The following is a 23,285-nucleotide window of genomic DNA, read 5'->3' as shown; positions in this document are numbered from 1 at the left end:
GCAGAGATTATGCATCATTCTCTATTATATGCCAAGCTCTTAGCACAATACATGACACAGAGTAGGCACTCCCTAAATAACTGTTGAATTAGAACAGGAATTAAAAGAAATTAAAGAATGTGTAAGCAAAGGCTCAGTTGTATGTAAGAAAACCCAATTCCCCCTGAAGAGGAGAAAGAGCTGGAGTCCTTTAAAATTAACTGCCTGTTTTTCTGTGGCTAGTGAGCCTTATCTCTCCCTTTCCCAGGCATTGTGAAGACCCTGTTTCTCTAGCTGTGCAGCTGCAAGGTCACTAGGCAGATAAACTCAAGTCGTAAAACATGTTTTTCCTTGAAAAATAAGAAATAATGTAATACATGTCTTAACTGAATAACTGTCTTTGTTTCTCACTTCTGTAATATGCTTCTCCCTGCACAGATCCTCCCCCGCCCCGCAAAATGCTTAAAAGGTAACCGGACTCTTTGCTCAGGGCTCAGTCCTTTGGACGTTAATCTGACTGGGTCAATGCACCTAAATAATTAAATAATTCCTCCTCAACCCCTCGGTCTCTCTGATTCCTTAATTATCCCGCTGCAGAATGGATTAAAAATAAAGAAATAATTATTATATAAGTAGGCAACAAGTGGTAGAAAAGAACCTTTGCACATACGATATACAAGTAGCTAAGAGTAAATTATGGGTATAAATTTATGGACACAATAAGTGCTTATATTTCTTATTCATAAATTTTATTTATCTTGAATATTTGTGAATAAGAAATATAAGTGCTTTAGCAGATTTATAAACGAGGAACTGAGGGAAGTTTTCACACCACATTGCCACCTTGAAAAGATGGCTATTGGAGTTGTTGGAAATTATATGAGGAGCCACAATGGAAGTATAAGTAAGGTTTCCACTGTATCTCTCCAGCACATCTGACCACAATCCCACCTTGGCTTTCACCAGCAACAGCAAGACCAGCAACAACAGCAACATCATTAGCAAGTACCTGTGGTGCTGTTTCACATTTTCTTTTTATTTTCATTTAACCCTCAGAGCAACTGACAAAGTAGTTGTTATTATTACACCTATTTTACAGATGAGGAAAAATAGGTCAGAGAGATTAGATAACTTGCCCATGTTCATACAGGTAATAAGTGACAGTTTCAGAATTTGAACCCAGATGTGTCAGATTCTAAAGGCCTTATTCTTTACTTCTCTACTTTACAGTTTCCCATTGTCCTTTGAAGAACACATTTGGGCTTGCTCTCAGACTCACCAACATAAATTATCATTTACATATCAGGGCATGTGTGAGTTCTAGCAGTTCACTGAAATAAAATCCCTGAGCCTTAACCCTCCTATCTCAAATATAGTGAAAATTTATTTTAATGACAACGATGGTAATTTTTTATTTGACACCTTTTATAATGCTGATGTTAGTTAAAGTGAAGAAGCATTTCTCTGTAATGGAAAAAATGTCTCATTTTTCTTCCTACTGGGTGGTCAGAAGTTGGATTTTAGAAAAAGTATATTGAATAGGGATTATACTGCCTTCCTTCCTTAAACCTCATAAAGCAATGGAGTAGGTGGGTAAGAAGAAATAGAACCAATTTCTGGAAACAACTTTGGAGTAATGATCATAGAAGTTGCAAATATCCAAGAATGCCTAAAGAAATATATCTGTCCTTCCATACCCACAACACACAAATAGGATTTATAGTTAGGAGAGAAAGGATAGAGTCAGCCAAATGTCCAAGGTTCTTGTGATTGGTGCCATGGTAGAAGGATTGAGCTTTACAAACAGGCTCATGTTCTCCTGAGTTTGTGGGTGAAGCTCTGAGTCACTGGAGATTTAAGGTCAAATATTCATGCTCTCAGAATTAGTTTCATAAGGAAGTATTCTTGATTCCACAGAATTGGGAGGTGAGGAAATTTCCTAGAAAATAAAACAACATTAATGTCCACGAACAGGATCATTATCTCCTCCTCCTCCCATCCCTTCCTGTTATCATCATAATCATCAACAATAAAATCCATTCATTGATGTTTACTGTGCCAAATGCTGTAAAGATTATATAGACAGTACTCACACAAACATTAGAAGAGAATGAAAATATTATTTTCATTTTACAGTCAATATATCTAAAATTTAGAAAGAATTATTAATTTTTCTTAGGTCATACAAGTAGAAAGTTACAAGTTATAAGAAAATAATAAAACTTAATTCCAGCTGTATAAGAAAGTATGCTCTTATATATCAAGTACAGTATTTCCTCTTGCATTTTCACGTCCAAATTCTTTTCTACCCTTCATTCCATCTCTAACATTCATACAATCTCTAATTCCAGGAACTCCACAAATCATTACCACATAAAAGTTTATTTCTAAGCATCAGAAACAACTTCAAACCCTACAGGGAGGCTTTGAGACCGTGTGAATGATTAATCATTTGAAAAATCTTACCTCTCTTGAATTACAGCAGTTTGTTTTGCACCACATGGCTACAGTAGAGATGGTTATGCATAATTCCAGCGAGGTGAGAATCAGCAGTAGAGACACCACGCCCTAGGGGATATGATGCCTTATATCAAACCCAGTGGCAACATCCAGAGGTAAAAAAAAAAATGTCAGCAGGAAACCAGACTACAACATCTCCCCGCCGTAAAGTGGAACAAAGCGAACCATAAATTAAAGACACAGACACATATAATACTGTAGAAGAGATAGTATCTCAATCTAAAAGCATGAAAACATTTTCTCTGAAGAGAAAGATGTGTCGCATTTCTATGTCAACGCATGTGAAGTAGCTACAGGAGGAAGAAGCTGTAGAAACAAAATTCTGACATTATCACTAACATCTTCCAATCTGAATAGTGGTAAACTAAGGAGAGGAGTAGGCAGTTTAGGAAAATGAACAAAAATGGCCCTTCCACAATTTCATTAATAGCACTCTATAGGGGTTTAGGCATTTACATTATCCCTAGAAACTAAAACACTAAGCTGATATAAACACAAAATAAAATGGTTGGGCTGATGATTCTACTGTTGTTACTGAGGCACCTAGAAGCAACCAATACAATATAACCCTGGAGGAAAAATACCTCCAAATTCACTGAAAAATCAGGCTCCAACAAATATAAATTTAGATCATTAAAAATATAATAAAGAAAATGAGAACACAAACTTCCACAAGTAGTGTCTCACCCATAGGTGGGAATTGAACAATGAGAACACTTGGACGCAAGGTGGGGAACATCACACACCAGGGCCTGTCGTGGGGTGGGGGGATGGGGGAGGGATAGCATTAAGAGAAATACCTAATGTAAATGACATGTTAATGGGTGCAGCAAACAAACACGGCACATGTATACATATGTAACAAACCTGCACATTGTGCACATGTACCCTAGAACTTAGAGTATAATAATAATAAAAACAAGAAAACAGGAAGCTTAGGAGTGAGTCTGTAATTAACAGTTCATAGATCATTGGGATGAAATGAATAATTCCAAAAGAAAATATTAATTTCTAAGTAGACCTCACAAGAGGTAGAATACCTAAACACAAATTTTAAAAAAATTGGTAAGGTTGGCCAGGTGCGGTGGCTCACGCCTGTAATCCCAACACTTTGGGAGGCCGAGGCAGGCAGATCACGAGGTCAGGAGATCGAGACCATCCTGGCTAACACAGTGAAACCCCATCTCTACTAAAAATACAAAAAATTAGCCGGGCATGGTGGTGGACACCTGTAGTCCCAGCTACTCGGGAGGCTGAGGCAGGAGAATGGCGTGAACCCGGGAGGCGGAGCTTGCAGTGAGCCGAGACTGTGCCACTGCACTCCAGCCTGGGCGACAGAGCGAGACTCCATCTCAAAAAATAAAAAATAAAATTGGTAAGGTTATTAAAGAGCTTTCCTTTGAAAACACCATGCTCATTTCATTCTAAAGCGCAGTCCTTCAAAACTTCAAGTCATTATTTGAATATTCCAGATTGCAGAGAAAGTTGTAAATCTCTCGTTTGTTTTATTAAGCAAGGAGATATGAAATGAAACTTTAAAAAAAATCTCTCTGGGGAGTGTAATAGTAGTAGTTGTAGTAATAATTGTGTATCATGATATGCTAAGCCTTGTTTTAATTGCTTATCATATGTTAACTTATTAAATATTAACATCAATCCTATGAGATGGGTACTATTGTTATCCTCATTTCAAAAATGAGAAAACTCAAGGGATTATCTAATTTGCCCTTCATTATAAAGCAAATAGGTGGCAGACCCAAGATTCAAATTATGGGCCGGGTGTGGTGGCTCACGCCCGTAATCCCAGCACTTTGGGAGGCTGAGGTGCGTGGGTCATGAAGTCAGGAGATCAAGACCATCCTGGCTAACACGGTGAAACCCCATCTCTACTAAAAAAATACAAAAAATTAGCTGGGCATGGTGGTGGGTGCCTGTAGTCCCAGCTACTCAGGAGGCTGAGGCAGGAGAATGGTGTGAACCCAGGAGGCGGAGCTTGCAGTGAGCAGAGATCACGCCACTGCACTCCAGCCTGGGCGACAGAGCAAGGCTCTGTCTCAAAAAAAAAGAGGTTCAAATTATGGCACATTGGTACCTGATATATTATTTTTCTGTACATCCTGGATTGTTTGAAATATTTTATACATATTTTTCAGAAACATACATTTGATATGGAGCCCATGTAATTGCATAGGTCCGGTGACTTTGAAGACTGACAACTCTTTAATGACAGGATATTAACTGCTAAATTTATTGAGAGAAAAGCAATCCCCACTAGTGCAATTGTAGCACTGGCAATGTTCATTCCAAAACTGTTCTGTATCTAAAAAAGAATAAGAATTTTCAATTAATATATGCAGCACATACTTCATTCCTTTGGCAACAATTCATTGACACAAACATTGATTGAATATTGTTTACACACTCACTGATATCCTAGATGCGAGACAAACACCAATGACCAAAGAAAGATTTCTGTCCCCTACCCTCCATGGAGCTTATATTCTAGCAATAAAAACAAAGAAAAAAGTAAACATACTATAGGTAAATTACATAATATTTTTGAAAGTGATGAAGTACTAAGGGCTAACAGAATGGGATAAGGAGAATCTGGGAATCCAAAAAGAGGAGTGGGGGTTCATGATATTGAATAGAAATGACACTGGGGAGAGGCATGAAAGAGCTGTGGCTGCCAGCCAGGAGGATATCTGGAGAATATCCTTGCAGTTAGGGAAACACTCAAAGTCCTGAGGCCAGAATCTTTGAGGAAGCAAAGGGGCCAAGGGCATTGGAGGCGTGTAGGCAATACTAGGAAATGAAGAAGAAGGAAAGTTAACAGAGAGCCAAATCATGTAGGGCTCTGCAGATCATGAAAAGGAACTTGTTTCTAACTCTAAGAAAAATACAAAGCCAATGAAAGATTTGGAAGAAATACATGATATATTTGGCTTTATGGTTTCGAGGGATCACTGTTTCTAGCAAGGCAAAGAGAAGTTCAACGATAAAAGCTAGAAGCCCGATTAGGAGAGACAAGGTGGATTGGATGAAATGTCATCAATAAAAAGATAAGAAAAGGTCAAAATTGGATGTAATAATAGCTTGAAAGTAGAGCCAACATTATTTGCTGATAAAGAGGATTCAGGATTGTGAAAGAAAGAAGACTCTGGGTTATTCTGTGTTTGGTCTGGGAATCTAGAAGGATGACATTCCCCTCAGCTGACATGAGGAGAAGGTTTGAGGAAGAAGACTGGGAGTTGGGCTTTGGATCTTTACATGCCAGTCTGATGATCAGGAGAGATACCTGGGCTGGAAATACTTATTTCAGGGTTGTGGGCATATAGATATTATTTGAAGTCATAAGAATGTGTGAGATCACAGAAGAAGTACGTATAGATTGAGAAGAGCAGGTGGCAAAGAATTCAGCTCTGGGGCACCAGAACATTAAAAGGTCAGAGACAAGGAAAGGAACCAGGAAAGGAGACTGAGATGGAGAAACCAAAAGATGGGAGGAAAACCAGCCAAGCAATGTATGCTGGAAGCCAAGTGAGGAAATTCCTGGAAGGAAGAGTGGGAGACTAACTATGCTAAATGCTGCTCATGGGGTAAGTTAGGTGAGGATCAAGAGTCGACCGTTGTTTTAGCAGGGTGGAAGTTTTCAGTGATCTTAAAGACAGCAGTTACAGAAGGATAGTAGGGAATAAAATAAAGTCTTATTGAAGTGGGCTTAATTCAAACCAGTATATGGAAATTAGAGAAAGAACATGATGATTCCTTTGAAGGAGTTTAGCTACAGAAGGAAATACAAATTGTGCCTGTCCCTAGCAGGGAGAAATAATGTCAAGGTTTCCTTTTTTTGTTTTGTTTTTAAGTTTAGAACAGTAACTGGATGTTTACATGCTGATTAGAGATGGGGCAAGGTAACTCATGCCTGTAACCCCAGCCTTTTGGGAGGCTGAGGCAGGAGGACTGCTTGAGCCTGAGATTTTGAGACCAGCCTGGGCAACATGGCAAGATCCTGTCTCTACCAAAAAAAAAAAAAAAAGACAAATATTAGCCAGGCATGGTGGCACACACCTGTAGTCCCAGCTATGTGAGAGGCTGAGGTGGGAGGATGTCATGAGCCCCGGAAGGTGGAGGCTGTAGTGAGCTGTGACCACACCACTGCACTTCCACCTGGGTGACAGAGTGAGACTCAAAAAATATATATATAGTAGAGAGACACAAATTAAAGTGATGCACTTGTGTGGGGAAGAAAAGAATGGAATCTTATACTCAAGTAGGGAGATCAGCTTTAAAGAAAATCACAAAGTTTTCCTATGGTAAGAGGCTAGAAGAAAAAATACATTGGTACAGATCTAGTCCATTAAGTAGTGGAGGTCTGAAAATTCTCTTCTAATGGCTTCAGTTTTCTCAGAAGAGACAGAAAAATCATCAGCAGAGAGTAAGGAGGAGAGAAGTGGGATTGGTGTTTGAGGATACAATAAAATGGTAAAATAGCTATCCATGGAGGAGGGAAAGTGAATGAATGGACTAGGAAAGTGGAGTATCAGTGGCTACGTGACTCACTAAGAACACATCATAGAGACTTAGCAGTTGTTTAGAATAGAAGTTTGGACTTTCAGTTGTCAAACTAGTTAGTGGTGGGAGTTCTTACTTCCAAATAATTAGAATTGGTCAAACTTGACAACACATAAAAATCAAGAAGACTTTTTCTAAGCTTCAAGTTTACCAATATTAACAGCAAGCATCCCAGGAATGCATCCTCACAATGTATGTGATCTTCTGCTGACCTACCATCTGAATACGTTAAGAAAACTAATTTTTTGTGCATTAAATGATATTCAATGCCTCAGTTGTATTCATGGACACTTACTATCCTACTGTTTATGAATAATATATTTCTACTCCTCTGATCATAGAAAAAGAGGAAGTGCTACTTACCCATGTTCTCGTGGGTTTTCTCCCTGCTACAACAGACAAGGTTCCTGAACTACAGAACTGTTTGAAAATAGGAAGTAAAACAGATAAAGGAATATTAAGTCTCAACCATTTTCTTCTTGGTCCTCCCTCAATTAGCAGATATCCAGCAGTAGTCATACAAACTTCCTTTTTAAATTCACATCCTAGGACACAGAATTGTACTTGATGCTGCTCACTTTATTTATTTATTTATTTATTTATTTTGTCTTTCCATGCAATTAATTTTATTCATTTTGTTTTTTTAAATTTTTTTTTATTTCCATACGTTATTGGGGAACAGGTGGTGTTTGGTTACATGGATAAGTTCTTTAGTGGTAATTTGTGAGATTTTGGTGCACCCATCACCCAAACAGTATACACTGCACACAATTTGTAGCCTTTTATCCCTCACCTCCTTCCCACCTTTCCCCCTGAGTCCCCAAAGTCCATTGTGTCATTCTTATGCCTTTGCATCCTCATAGCTCAGCCCCCACTTATAAGTGAGAACATATGATGTTTGATTTTCCACTCCTGAATTACTTCACTTAGGATAATGGCTTATGCAAGGATTTCATGACAAAGAAGCCAAAAACAAATGCAATAAAATCAAAGATAAATAGCTGGGACCTAATTAAACTAAAGAGCTTTTGCATGGCAAAAGGAACAGTCAGCAGAGTAAACAGACAACCCACAGAGTGGGAGAAAATCTTCACAATCTATACATCTAACAAAGGACTAATATCCAGAATCTGCAATGAACTCAAACAAATCAACAAGAAATAAACAAACAATTCCATCAAAAAATGGCTAAGGACATGAATAGACAATTCTCAAAAGAAGATATACAAATGGCCAACAAACATATCATTCACTTTTTAAAAATGAACCATCAGGGAAGTAATAATCAAATAATCAAAGCTGAATGAATACGTTTTAAAATCACCCCTATTTTTTCTGATTGCATGTTGACCCAAATAGTGGAAATGATTCTTCTGATTTTCAGACAGTAATCAGCAGACAAATTTCTTAACTCTCAAGCCAGGACTCTCTGCTGTACCACAAGGCAATTCATCAATACCCATTTTTCATTCAATTTTTTAAGTATCTATAAATGTAACACATAGATATAAGATAATTTTTAGGACTTCATTTGTACTTGGCAAATGTGGTTTCTCTTAATCAGAAAGAGATTTTTGGCCTGGCATCAGGGCTCACGCATGGCAATTCCAGCATTTTGGGAGGCCAAGCTGGGAGGACCACTTGTGGTCAGGAGTTTGAGACCGTCCTGGAAAACATGGTGAAACCCTGTCTCTACTAAAAATACAAAAACAAAAATTAGCTGGGCATGGTGGTGCATGCCTGTAATCCCAGCCACTCAGGAGACTGAGGCAAGAGAATCACTTGAGCTGGGGAGGCAGAGGTTTCAGTGGGCAGAGATCATGCCACTGCACTCCAGCCTGGATGACAGACCGAGACCTTGTCTCAAAAAATAAATTAAGTAATTAATTAATTAATTAAAAAAGAAAGAGTTTATTGTCTCTAATTGTTTATATCAAGAATTGTGAATCAAAACCACAGCATGCAACCTTCCAATAACCCACAAACAATACTTTTGTCATCAAACACATCTCCAGCAGTGGTATCTAAGAAATAACATACAGCCAGGGGAGTATGAATACTCACAAATATAGCACCCCAAATCGGGTAGCCTGTGTAGAAGGTGAAGAAAAAGAAGTGCCTTTCGAGGTGGAACAGGTATTGCAAGGAACCCAGAAAGACACCCAAAGCCAGAATCATTGCTGCATTCAGGATCTGAATGGCCTGAAAGAAGAAAGGGGAAAAAGGCATAACAGTCATATACTAAAGTGGACACTGAAAACAGGCCATTTTAATTTTCCTCAGAAAGGAGATGTCGGTGCTTGAAATGGTTACAGTGTCAAGCCTAAATTAACAGAACAAGAGCTTATCTGAAAGAGATTTTGTTCCACACTATCCGCACCGATTCCAGCGGCAGCCTTTCATCTTCACCTCTCTCCCACATTTCTGTTCCTTCTCACGAACTCCTCTCAGAAAGTGGCAGGAGAGTAAAGGAGACATGATTGGTAAGGTAGATGGAGTCAAAGTCTCTTCCCAGCATGCTTTTGGGTCATAATATGATGAAGGCAGACAGAGGATAAGCCATATCCTACTCAGCCTTTCTCTCAACCCAATGTTTAAATTTAAAATATAGAGTATAAGCTTCATAGAGCTCAGCCTCCTGAAATGGCTGGTCAAAAGGCACAAAACAAAAAATGAAGGGTCTTGGAATCTGTTCTCCAAGGTTTGATGTTTTCTACCATGAGAAAATGCCTCTGCATTTCTGCTCCCCATATCTATAAGAAGTCCCTGTCTTTTCTCCAATTCATCATTAAGTCAGTGATAAATAACTCAGAATTTCCTCCTTCTCAGCATAAGCAAGTTTTTCTACATGACACAGTTGGCTCTTGAACAACATCGGGGTTTGGAATGCCCACCCCTTCACGGTGGAAAATCCACATGTAATTTGTGACTTCCCCAAAACTGAACTACTAATAGCCTACTGTTGACCAGAAGCCTTACTATTAACATAAAGAGTCGATTATCACATATTTTGTATGTGACATATTATATACAATAAGCTAGAGAAACTAAAAACGTTATTAAGGAAATCATAAGAAAGAGAAAATGTATTTACTATTCATTAAGTGGAAGTAGATTATCATAAAGGTCTTCATCCTTATCCTCTTCACATTGAATAGACTGAGGAAGAAGATGGAGAGCAGGGGTTGTTCTTGCTGTCTCGGGATGGCAAACAGGGGTGGAAGAAATCCACAGGTAAGGGAATCCTCACAGTTCGAACACACATTGTTCACAGGTCAACTGTATTTATTTTCTTCCCTCTTAAATCAGTGTTTAAACTAAGGCTGACTTACCCCAAGAACTTGTAATTTTCCTTTCTGATAATCTTGTGATCCATCAATGGGCTGGTAGACAGAATTATTCAGCTCGTCTGGTCCTGCCTCACTGCCTGGGGTACGATGGGTAGAGGCTGACCCCAGCTCTGCATTATCAACTTCGTGGGAGGCCATTTGGGGTTGTTTATGGCTGTGATAGAAAAGAAATCCAAAGCCTTCATGCTTTCCCTTTTTCCACTAGCTACTAAAATTTTGAGTGTTACAGAAGGGTTCGATTCTGTCCATACATTACAATGACTCTCCACAAATGGGACACCAGGGCAGAGCAACAACAGAGTTTGTACAATATTTAATTCTGTCTTGCCTTGAAGTAGTAGACATCATCAGGTCATTGTAGTAGGCCTTGGTACTTCACTTAACTTTAGAATGGTAAAGAACAATTTCTTTCTCATTTTGCATGCACTGATATACAGTCCCTGCCTTTCTTCAAATCAGTCGAGGGCAACCAGACATATGGTTTCTCTGAGCGGTGGTCTCTTTTTAAGAATAATGGCTTTAGTCACATTCCAGTAATAATAATAGGTGTCATTTATTTAGTACTTATTACTATATGCCAGGCACTGTCTGGATGCTGTGAATGTATTAATATGTTTAATTCTGTTATAATATTATTATTATTCCCATTTCACAGATGAAAAAAATTGAGGTATAGAGAGACTGAGAAACTTACCCAAACTTATATAGCTTATAAATCATTTCAGATTCTACTAAAAACATTCTACTCTAAGGTCCAATATTTTTCAAACCACCACATTATACAGCATTATATAGAAGATGTCTTTCTGAGTATCAACATAACATAATAGAGTTTAAGCACTGTGAAAGATCCAAATTCAAATCCAGATTTCATCACTTACTAGTTGCATGACCTTGTAGTGGTAACCTCAGTTTTCACTTCTGTAAAAATGGGAATAATTTTAATTTTATATTAACATTGAGAGAGTTGACTTTGATAATGTACGGAATTCTTAACCTGTGAACAGGTGGTATCAGCTTTTAACTTATACTCTGCCTTCTGACAAAAAGGACTTCAAGTTTATATATATATATATAAGGGTCACAAAACAACCACCTCAATCATTACAGCTAAAAAATATGTATCACTAAAGTACACACAGAATGCTTATATTGGACTTCTGAATGTTGGGCAATATAACTTCCTAATTCATAGTACCCTCCAACACAAAATAGTTGTAAAATTCTTATATGCTTTTTTAACTGATGAGGGAGATGGCATGAGATGAACCATAAACACACGAAATGATGCTGTATTCTGCCATAACTATTGATTGGGTTAAGAATAAGATCTTAATATAAATCATTCTACCATAAAGACACATTCACGTGAATGTTCGTTGCAGCACTATTCACAATAGCAAAGACATAGAATCAACCTAAATGTCCATCAGTTGTAGACTGGATGAAGAAAATGTGGTACATACACACATGGAATACTATGCAGCCAAAAAAAGGAATGAGATCATGTCTTTTGCAGGAACATGGATGAAGCTAGACGCCATTATCCTTAGAAAGCTAATACAGGAACAGAAAACCAAATACCACATATTCTCACTTATAAGTGGGAGCTAAATGATAAGAACAAATGGACACATAAAGGGGAACAACACACACTGGAGATTATCAGAGAGAGGAGGGAGGAGATCGGGAAAAATAACTGTTGGGTACTAGGCTTAGTACCTGGGTGACAAGCTGCACAACACACCCCTGTGGCATGAATTTACCTATAGAACGAACCTGTACATGTACCCTTCAATCTAAAATAAAAGCTTTTTATTGAAAAAGAAAGTAAAGAATAGTATCTTAATTTCTACTCCTTCTTATAAATTATATACTAGATCCATTTTTCTTTTTCTTTTTTTTTTTTTTTGAGATGGAGTCTTGCTCTGTCGCCCAGGCTGGAGTGCAGTGGCGCGATCTCGGCTCACTGCAAGCTCCGCCTCCCGGGTTCACGCCATTCTCCTGCCTCAGCCTCTCCGAGTAGCTGGGACTACAGACGCCCGCCACCACGCCCGGCTAATTTTTTGTATTTTTAGTAGAGACAGGGTTTCACCGTGGTCTGGATCTCCTGACCTCGTGATCCGCCCGCCTCGGCCTCCCAAAGTGCTGGGATTACAAGGGTGAGCCACCGCGCCCGGCCGATCCATTTTTCTAATAATTTTTTTGTCAAGCTAAATACATGCCACTTTCAGGATGTTTACCTTTCTGATACTCTATTCTGGGGGCACGTATGACCCTCACTTAAGTGTGGTGACAAATTTACTAAGCATTGACTTAAAGTGAGAGTCAAGCCATGTTGTATTATTACACTGGGAATTGCTATAAAAGTTCATAAAAGTTCTCTACCAATACTGATAAAACATTTATTAGAAATGTCATAAAATTTTCCTACCAATACTCTTCATCAAAGTTTCCTACCAATATTGATTTTCATGCCAAGATTAAATTACATTCTCTATGTATTTAAATATGGATAAATGTGAAATGACAAGGAACTCTTAACCTCCCGTGTTCAGCACTGCACAGAACCCAAGAGCCAGGGAAGATCAATAAAGCTTAAAGCAAACTCTATGTGAATGATTTCCTAACGTAATTATCTGCAAGAAGTATAAATAAGAATAGCCAAAAAGCTAAGACTTCAAATTTATCCACTGGGAAATTTGTATGTATTTTGGATTAAATATCTAATGAACTAAGATGCATGCAATATGGAGAATGTTGCTGCTTTATGACCAGATAATTTCTTGCCTGTGTCTCCCACCTCACCCCTCACCCCTCCCTATCTCAAAACTCCATCCAGCCTTCTTTTATTGATTTGTCTTCCTTCAGACGTTCCAAGCCCTCAACTGTCTTTAATCCTCTATGCTATCCCCCTATTCCTGAAAGACAAGTCCCCTCAAGCTTCACCTGGATAATTTCTGCTCTCCTTCCAGACTGTATTTTTTTTTTTTTTTTTTTTTTTTTGAGCTGGAGCCTTGCTCTGTCTCCCAGGCTGGAGTGATCTCGGCTCACTGCAACCTCCACCTCCTGGGTTCAAGCTATTATCCTGCCTCAGCCTCCCAAGTAGCTGGGATTACAGGCGTGCACCACCACACCCAGCTAATTTTTGTACTTTTAGTAGAGATGGGGTTTTACCATGTTGGCCAGGCTGGTCTCGATCTCTTGACCTAGGTGATCCACCCACATCCGCCTCCCAAAGTGCTGGGATTACAGGCGTGAGTCAACGCGCCCGGCCCTTCCAGACTGATTTTCAGCCCACATGTCATACTTCCAGGACGTTGTTTTTAGTCCTGGCCAACTCTGGAAGAAGCGTGCACCCCTTTTGTTTGCTCTCAAAATTTCCTCAACTTTCCTTCTCATACCACTTAATCAGCCTGAGCTTTAATTGCCTGGATACTTGTCTGTTACCTCGTTGTCTACTCATCACTGCAACTCCAGCGCCTAGCTCAGAATCATCAGATGGCAAGCACTCAGTTAACACATATGTTCAATCAGTAACCAGACTTTTGGTCCAGCCCAAGGTAGCCATCCTGATAAATGATAATGGAAAATACCTCTGCAAGCACTGGAGCCTCTCATCCCAAGAAACCCCAAGAGCACTTCTGAAGGGAGCAAATATCTAACCATATTATTTAACTTGATTTGTTTCAAATAATCAAAATAATCAGGGAGAATTTTCAGCCTCCAGGTGAAACAAACTATATTTTCTAAAATTCGGTTAAATCAGTTACTTATTTGTTAAAAAAAATCAGAGAAATGGTCCGGGTGCAGTGGCTCGCGCCTGTAATCCTAGCACTTTTGGGAGGCCGAGGCGGGAGGATCACGAGGTCAGGAGATTGAGATCATCCTGGCTAACACAGTGAAACCCTGTTTCTACTGAAAACGCAAAAAATTAGCTTGTTGTGATGGCACGCGCCTGTAATCCCAGCTACTCAGGAGGCTGAGGCAGGAGAATTGTTTGAACCCATGAGGCAGAGGTTGCAGTGAGCCAAGATCGTGCTATTGCACTCCAGCCTGGGTGACAGAGCGAGACTCTGTCTCACACACACACACACACAAAATCAGAGAAATGTAGATTTTCTAGGAAACTGCCAGTTAAGTTCACCTCTCCAGCTCTTAGTATGTGGCAGGCATTTGTTCTAAGGGCTTTACTCATGTTTACTAATTTAGTTCTCACAACCTCAGATAAATGGGTACTACTGTTATGATCCTTTCCATCTAACAGACGAAGAAGCTGAGGAACAAAGAAGTTCAGTAGCTTTCCCAAGCCCACACAGCCAGCAATTTCAGAAGCTAAAAATCAGAACCTGGTAATCCATCTCAAGTTATCATTACACTCTACTGTCCCCTGAGCTATGCCAAAATGCACTTTGCAGACTCCATACTTCAGGCATATCGAGACCACCCCTCATTATCAGAGCTGGCAGACAAACTCAGGTGCAGCCAGTGGGATTTAATGTACCTAAGAGGTGTGTGTGCATGTGTGTGTGTATCCATACCCACATTTTCCCAAAGAAATTGCTGTATTATTATGTCTAACACTTTCTATCATGGCTCCAAAGGAATCATCACATCCTAAAGAGAAGCCATGCTCACAGTTAAATGTTCCAAACCTCTACATAGCAACCAAACAGAGACCTTTGCAGACATCCCCAGTAGTCCACCGGGAGGCGTTTTAACAAAAGATATGAAAGAAAGGGGAATGTCTATGGAGAGAGAATCTATACCTTGGAGGATTCAGGCTTTGGCAGGCGGCTTCCCTCCCAAGTCCAACTTGTCGCAAGTAGGAGACACTCAGAAAAGATCACTACAGCATCTTTTCCCGATAACGGAAGCCTCCACAGACTTAACGTTATCTTTACCTTATGCAACACTTTAGAGGACTCGGTGAAAATGTTTTGTGGGCTGACTGCCCAGTGTGCTAATCACATCTGCATTTGGGGCCTCGCTGATCCATTGTGTTTCCCCAGGGCTTAGTGATGATTAGGAAACTGGTGTGAGGGATAACTGTCTTCTGGCTTTCAGATGTTGCTTAACACATTGTTGGAACAGGAAATACAAGCAACAAATATGGGTAGACAAGTGGGAAGAGGTTGTGGGATGGAGGTAGAACAGAGTTAGTTGCATAGCAAGAAGAGAGAAAGTCACACTGTAAGAGAAGCATCTGGAGGAGGGAGGTGGTCACTCAGGCACTTATTTTACATGATGTGCCAGCAACAGTGCTGTGTACCTTATATGCGTGATGACATTCAATTCTCACATGCTTAGAGAGGTTAATTAGTTTGCCCAATATCACAGATATAATAATAATGCAAATTATTGTTTAAATGTATTAAATGGTTACTACATACAGGTCATTGTTCTAAATGCTTTATATATGTTAATTCATTTCATCTTCACAATAACCCGGGACCCAGGTACTACTATTAACCCAATGTTATGGTAGAGAAAACTATGGTATAGAAATGTTACCCAGCTTTCCTAAAATTTAACTGGAAAAGCCCTGTGCAAAATCTCTGTTTTGTACAATGGTGAAGCCCAAAGTGTGCCTGTTATCCTAATATGATTGTTAAAACCCCTCCTTTCAGTTTCTTTTTTGTTGTTTTGTTTTTTAGGTTTTTTGTATTTGTTTGTTTGTTTTGTTTGTTTGTCGAGATGGTGTCTCGCTCTGTCATGCAGGCTGGAGTGCAATGGTGCAATCTTGGCTTACTGCAACCTCCACCTCCCAGGTTCAAGCAATTCTCCTGTTCCAGCCTTCTGAATAGCTGCAAATACAGGCATGCGCCACCACGCCCAGCTAATTTTTGTATTTTCAGTAGAGCCAGGGTTTCACCATATTGGTCATGCTGGTCTCGAACTCCTGACCTCAGGTGATTCAACTGCTTCAGCCTCCCAAAGTGCTGGGATTACAGGCATAAGCCATCACTCCCGGCCTCCTTTCGGTACTAAGAACTGTTTAAATAATTAAATACAATATGGCTGTTAAAAAATAGAGATAACCTTCTGTATGCTTGATAGGGAAAGATCTCTAGGATATGTAAGTGAAAAAAGCGAAGTGCAAAAGATTGTTTTAGTATGCTACCTTTTGTATAAAAGGCCAAATAAAGAATCTATATTGACAAAAAAAAAAGTGGCCAAATTATATGCTTATCCTAAATAAATGTCCTAAAACAGGTGATAGAAAGATCAGAGCCAAGTGACAGGGAGTAAGGAAGTAGGTAACGTGAAGATTCAAACCACAATCTTTATGAAGGTCACAGGGCCAGGCCTGAGAGAAAGAATAGGGGCACAGACCCTGATCCATGCCCCAGGGGAGTCTGTGAGACAGAGAAGAATGTTCACAGCAAGGAAAGCGAGGTCCTAGTCCTACAAACAGGAGCGTAAGTGGGGACGTGATCACAGGAAAGAGAAAGAGGGCCAGTTACCAAGAGCAAAGCATAGTGTGTGGGGCAGAGATTGTGAATATGAAATGAGCAGGGGCCCAGCTGCCAGAAAATTTCGGCACAGGTGCTTCTGCTAAGAGAGCTGGCACCTGAGCCCTAGGGCAGCGGCTCTCCAGGGTCTACATTTAGGAGTGAAGGAAGGGACTGATGAAAGAGAAGACAGAGACAGAAGTCAGAAGGAAATAGCCAAAAGGAAGGTGGTAAAGATAAGATCCTTCCCTCCCCGTTTTAGCCAGAACCATTGACAATGGAATACTGAAGAAGAAAGAGATGACAAGAAAATGCCTTCAGCGAAGAAGAGAAAGAAATCTGAAGAAGTGAAAGGAAAAAGAGTGGATGCTTTCAACATGCTCATTTTGAATTTGGAGCTGTAAAAAAAGCCATGAAAGGAAGTTACTTAAACTCTAAGGCTTCAGTTCTCCCATTTGTAAATTGAAGATCATAGTGCCCACTCTGGGGTATAAAGTGTAAATGACAGAATGCATGTAAAGTCTTAATAACTAAGATCTTCACGTGAGTTCAAAGTAAATAATAAAAATGATTGGGGTCTTTCTTCAATTCCAGAGAGAATGATTGTGAGAAACTGCTTTCAAAGGAAGATTCACAAATAAAAATTTAATATACTTACCATGTACAACATGATGTTTTGACACATGTGTGCATTGTGAAGTCACTACCACAAAGCAGATAATTAATCTACCCATCAGATCACATAATCATCTTTTTTTTTTTTTTTGGTGGTGGTGGTGAGAACATTTAAGATCTCCTTAACAAACTTCAAGTACACAATACAGTATTGTTAACTTCAGTTATCATGCTGTACGTTAGATCTGCAGACCATTCATGCTGTACATTAGATCTGCAGAACGTATTTATCTGACTGTACCTCATTAAAGCTGAGGGGGGAGCAGTAAAATAAATACATAAAAATTTTTTTTTTATTTTATTTATTTATTTGAGACAGAGTCTCACTCTGTCACCAGGCTGGAGTGCAGTGGCGCGATCTCAGCTCACTGCAACCTCCGCCTCTGGGTTCAAGCAATTCTCCTGCCTCAGACTCCCGAGTAGCTGGGACTACAGGTGCACACCACAACGCCCAGCTAATTTTTGTATTTTCAGTAGAGACGGGGTTTCACCATGTTGGGCAGGATGGTCTCGATCTCTTGACCTCGTGATCTGCCCGCCTCGGCCTCCCAAAGTGCTGGGATTACAGGCGTGAGCCACCACGCCTGGCCCCCTATTTTTTCCATTTGTTGTAGGTACCTAGTGTATATACTTATGAGGTACATGATATGTTTTGATACAGGCATGAAATGCACAATAATCACATCATGAAGAATGGGGTATCTATCCCCTTAAGCACTTATCCATTGCATTGCAAACAATCCAATCACACTCTTTATTTTAAAAATGTACAGTTATTATTGACTATAGTCACCCTGTTGTGCTATCAAATAGTGGGTCTTATTCATTCTTTCTATTTTTTTGTACCCATTAACCATCCCCACCTCCCTTCCCAGGCCCCCACTACCCTTCCCAGCCTCTGGTAACCATCCTTCTACTTTGTCTTCATGAGTTCAATTGTTTTGATTTTTAGGTCCCACAAGTGAGAATATATGATGTTTGTTTTTCTGTGCCTGGCTTATTGCACTTGACATGATGATCTCCAGTTCCATTCATGTTGTTGCAAACGACTGGATCTTATTCTTTTTTATGGCTGATAAAAATAAATAAATTAAAAATTTTTAAAAACAAATTAAAAAGGGAAAAATAGAAGATTCATAGACCTTTCTTCCACTTGCATGCAATATCTCCTAACGGCAGGGAGAAATGATAAAGGAGAGACTGACTAGCTTTCAGTGCTGAAATACCTTAAAGAATAATCAGGTTCAAAACTCAAGTTGCAAATTTCCAAAAGGAAAAGGAAATCTTCAAGTGAATTCACCTATAGCCTAGCTATTCATTTACAAGTGCCCCATTTGACTAAAAAGCAATATATTTCTCAAGACTTGCTGGTCTTATCTACTTACTAAATATTATTGCTTGCACTGTCTGTTTTACCCCCCCACACACACTCATGCCCATGCGGGTACATATTAAAATCACACTGTTCATGAAGCAGTACCTTTATATACCTTAACACATGTATAAGCTCTTAAAACAGTTAACCACATAAGGTTTTTGACTTTGGGGTGTATTAAACGTGTTTAATTCATAAATTTACCAGTTTATAAAGTTGCAAAAGTCACAAGTTGAAATCATGTTGAAATGGCATTAGTTACTATAATTGTAAGATTAATAAAAGATTAAGACGGACAAGGATTGTTGTTCCAAGAGGTCCTGAAATAATGAGCCATCAAATAAAATAAAACCAACAATCAGAAACTACCTTTGATTCATCCTTGTTTTGACCTCATGCTGTGTTTTCAAATAAACGAGGAAAATGGACTAGAAATCCAATCTCAGCATTTCAATGAAGGCATTGTTTTTTTTTAGAGTTCCTAAGAAAACTGGAAGAATTTATCATGTCATTTATTGGTAAACATGGAAATAGCCTAGATAGAAAACGCTAATACAACAGTTCTACTTTCAACTACCTAGTGGAATCTTCTGGGAAGTTTATAAGACATTAAATCAGGATATTTGTGATGAACCCAACATGAATATGAACTTCTTTTTTTTTTTTTTTTTTTTGAGACAGAGTCTTGCTCTGTTGCCCAGGCTGGAGTGCCATGGCACAATCTCAGCTCACTGCAGCCTCTGCCTCCCGGGTTCAGGCGATTCTTGTGCCTCAGCTTCCTGAGTAGCTGGGATTGCAGGGGCACACCACCATGCCCAGCTAATTTTTGTATTTTTTTTAGTAGGGACAGGGTTTTGACATGTTGACCAGGCTGGTCTTGAACTTCCGGCCTCAAGTGATCCACCCGCCTCAGCCTCCCAAGGTGCTAGGATTACAGGCATGAACCACTGCACCCAACACAGACATTTTTTAAAGGTCCCAAGGCAACACCAATGTGAAGCCAGATTGTAGAACTACTGGGTATGTCTAAAAGACCTTTATAACGAGATAGTTGGAAATGAGATAGGAAAGAACAAATGCATTTCTCTAAGAAAGGTCACCTCTTCTACTGGGGTGGCCTATATACTTTATTTTAGGGTGTAAAATTGTATCTTAGTTTGGAGTTAAACAGATTTCATTATTGACAGCCATTTTAATGGGATTTCATCCTGATAAGTACATTTTCTATAGTGAAAGATGGGCTTCACGTGAAATATTACAGCTCTTTAATCTTCTTTTGCCTTGATTTGCATTCTCCTCACCAAAGGTAACCATTGAGTTCTACATGCACACATTCTTAAGATACCTAAATGCCATTGTATTATATATATCATGGTCCTCTTTTTCACTCAGTTCTGTTAGTAATACCCAATGTTTGTTTGTTTGTTTGAGATGAAGTCTTACTCTGTCACCCAGGCTGAAATGCAGTGGCATGATCTAGGCTCACTGCAACCTCTGCCTCCCAGGTTCAAGTGATTCTCCTGCCTCAGACTCCCAAATACTTGGAATTACAGGCATGCATTACCACACCCCACTGATTTTTGTATTTTTAGTAGAGACTGGTTTCACCATGTTGGCCAGGCTGGTCTCAAACTCCTGACCTCAAATGATCCAACCACCTCGGCCTCCAAGAGTGCTGGGATTACAGGCCTGAGCCACTGTGAGTGTGCAGTCTGCTGTATCCAAATACTGCACTGACATCCACTATGTTTTACCTAACCACCACCCATAAATGAACACACAGGGATTGTAGCTTGGTATCAGGAACCTTCTCATACCCATGTTCCTTAATTCTGTATGAGGATTTCTTTGCAATGTATAATCAAAATCCTAATTGCTGGGCCATAGGATGTGCACATAATTAACTTGACCGAGGACTGCCAGGTAGTAAACTCTAGAATGTCTGCACCTCTATGTGCACACATACAGTGCATGTGGCATTCAATATTCCCACTTACTGCCACCCATGGCACTATTCAACTCCATTTCTTACCAGCCTAAAAGTATTTCTGGGTACATTTAGCTAAGCTGTAACTACATTTACTAGAACTATCTTTCCTGAACAGTCTTTGGGTTGGTCATATAAGAAATTTGTGTGGGATTTGGGAGGTAGAAAGTAAGACAGCAGCCATGGTGCACCAAAATGGATTTAGGGTGCAAGTTACACACTCTGTCTCTGGTCCTCTGGCTCACCCCCCTAGCAACTGACTATAGCTGGGCCTATAATTTCTCCTGCTCTCACCAAATCTCCTTTAGCATCTCTGAGTCTTGCACCAAGTGCTTGCACAACTCCATGGCAATGGATGCCAGGTCATCCTTGTGGTTAAGGTTGGAGATGAGAGGAAGATGTGGTTCCAATGTGTTCTTTTGCTTCCATGCTTCAAGGTCGCTTAATTACTGTACAAAACACATAACATAAAATGTACCATCTTAACTATTTTTTCAAGTCCAGCTTGTTTTCCAGGCTGCCAGCCCTGCTGACCTACAAGCAACATCAGGCTCACCATCAGATGCAAAAGTAACAGCCTTCCCAGTTCTCAAAATCAATTACAATAAATCCCTTATCAGTATCACTTAATCTGGTTCTGCTTACCTGATTGAACCCTAACTGCTACAAGGTATAAGTATTATATCATGACTCTTTTCTGGTTTTCGTTTCTCTATTAGCTTTTTGGACTTGTTTTCCTGTGAGTCATCAGTAGATTTATTTGATTAGAACAGTATAACATCCATTTCACTGAAACCAGCTTTCAATTTTAAAATGCCTTTTCAACCTTCTCTGAAGAACAGTAGATGCTAAGGAATTCTAGGGTTTTCACAGAATATAGAATCCCCTGCCCTCAGGATTACTCCTTAATTTTAGGGATGACTTTAAAATATCGTTAATTTTACTTCCATTCCATTCAACCTTTTAAATATACAGTTTCACATATTAAAGATTATATAACCTTTTGAAATTCTGACTATTTTGGAAGCGTCAGAGGAATACAGGATCTTTATCAAAATAATCCATCTCTTTTTTATGATGTGAGGCTTTTGCTAGCCCTATATCTTGCTAAATTTATATCCAGACTAGAAATAAAAATTGATGTGTTTGTGTATCCTAATTAGTCCCGAATATTGATTGAAGATGAATCTGCAGACATAGTAGGGGAGAGGAAGCCCTGAAGTCGCTCACTTGTGGGTCCCACGTAGACCCGGAGTCACTTCTTGTGCTTTCCTCCCGGGTAAGAAGTCCACGTCTGGCCGGGCGCGGTGGCTCATGCTTGTAATCCCAGCACTTTGGAAGGCCGAGGCGGGCGGATCACGAGGTCAGGAGATCGAGACCACGGTGAAACCCCGTCTCTACTAAAAAATACAAAAAATTAGCCTGGCGTGGTGGGGGGCGCCTGTAGTCCCAGTTACTCGGAGAGGCTGAGGCAGGAGACTGGCGTGAACCCGGGAGGCGGAGCTTGCAGTGAGCCGAGATTGCGCCACTGCACTCCAGCCTGGGCGACAGAGCAAGACTCCATCTCAAAAAAAAAAAAAAAAAAAAAAAAAAGTCCACGTCTAAGACCCAGGTGCTCTTCTAGAGAGAAGCCCACATGGCTGTCATACCTTCCTGCATTTGTGTCCCCACTGTCCGTGAAGACAGATCTCATTCCCAATGGGCCTAGGTCTGTGCAGAGACTCATACTGACTTAGCTTTTTGCAGCATACCTTCCTTCCTTTGCCTTTGTTCCTGGAATGAAGACTCTAACTCCATCGCGTCACTAAAACATGATTCTAAAGAAAGAATTTCTACTCTAACCTGTCACCTTCTCCACTTCTGAAGAAAAACAGGGATATATTTTCAAGAAAAAATAAATCAGCATTTAAATATATGAAATAACACTAACTCTTTGATGATTTTTAATTATACCAAGTCTAGCTTTGCCTTCTGCAAAACTGAAAACAAAGCATCTGTTGTTTGTGTGAAATATATTGGGTTTTATAAGTATTCTCGATGAATTCATCCCTGCATAACTTACATGTAATGAAAGAGAATGAACATATACACATAGAAAGTCTCACCAGGCTACCAGCCATGAAGTCACAAACAGAATACTTAACAATAGAGACACTGGTAATTTTATCATTTACATCTTTGATTTCTAATAAGGACCAGTAATCATGTAAGCAACACCTCAACCAAAATGACAATAATTTTGAGACTCTGAAATCTTTGCATGTGATAAATAAACATTTGGTTTTTTTAAGACACTGATATTTGAGGTCATGTTATTGTAGCAGAACCTAATCAGTACTGCCTGATGCAGGTAAAGAAACAAATTTATA

At 39.6% G+C, this 23,285-nt stretch overlaps 1 protein-coding gene across 2 annotated transcripts; it reads right to left on the bottom strand.

Annotated features, from left to right (window-relative positions):
• Positions 1-1,119: 1,119 nt before the first annotated feature.
• MS4A3 (membrane spanning 4-domains A3) lies at positions 1,120-22,647 on the bottom strand. 2 transcript variants are annotated; one of them, XM_055294047.2, is made up of 9 exons: positions 22,566-22,647; positions 22,147-22,316; positions 21,211-21,365; positions 10,407-10,578; positions 9,139-9,276; positions 7,438-7,494; positions 4,661-4,819; positions 2,446-2,547; positions 1,120-1,918 (listed from the first exon to the last, which is right to left on the bottom strand). In XM_055294047.2, the coding sequence occupies exons 3-9, from the start codon at positions 21,261-21,263 to the stop codon at positions 1,841-1,843; spliced, it is 759 nt and encodes a 252-aa protein (XP_055150022.2). In that variant the 5' UTR covers positions 21,264-21,365; positions 22,147-22,316; positions 22,566-22,647; the 3' UTR covers positions 1,120-1,840. The 2 variants fall into 2 exon arrangements, with proteins under 2 accessions (XP_055150022.2, XP_063470766.1); XM_063614696.1 differs by lacking the exons at positions 2,446-2,547; positions 22,566-22,647.
• Positions 22,648-23,285: the final 638 nt, after the last annotated feature.

The sequence above is a fragment of the Symphalangus syndactylus genome, chromosome 1, assembly GCF_028878055.3.
Source record: "Symphalangus syndactylus isolate Jambi chromosome 1, NHGRI_mSymSyn1-v2.1_pri, whole genome shotgun sequence".
Taxonomy (NCBI): domain Eukaryota; kingdom Metazoa; phylum Chordata; class Mammalia; order Primates; family Hylobatidae; genus Symphalangus; species Symphalangus syndactylus.
This window is presented reverse-complemented; position numbering and strand designations above follow the sequence as displayed.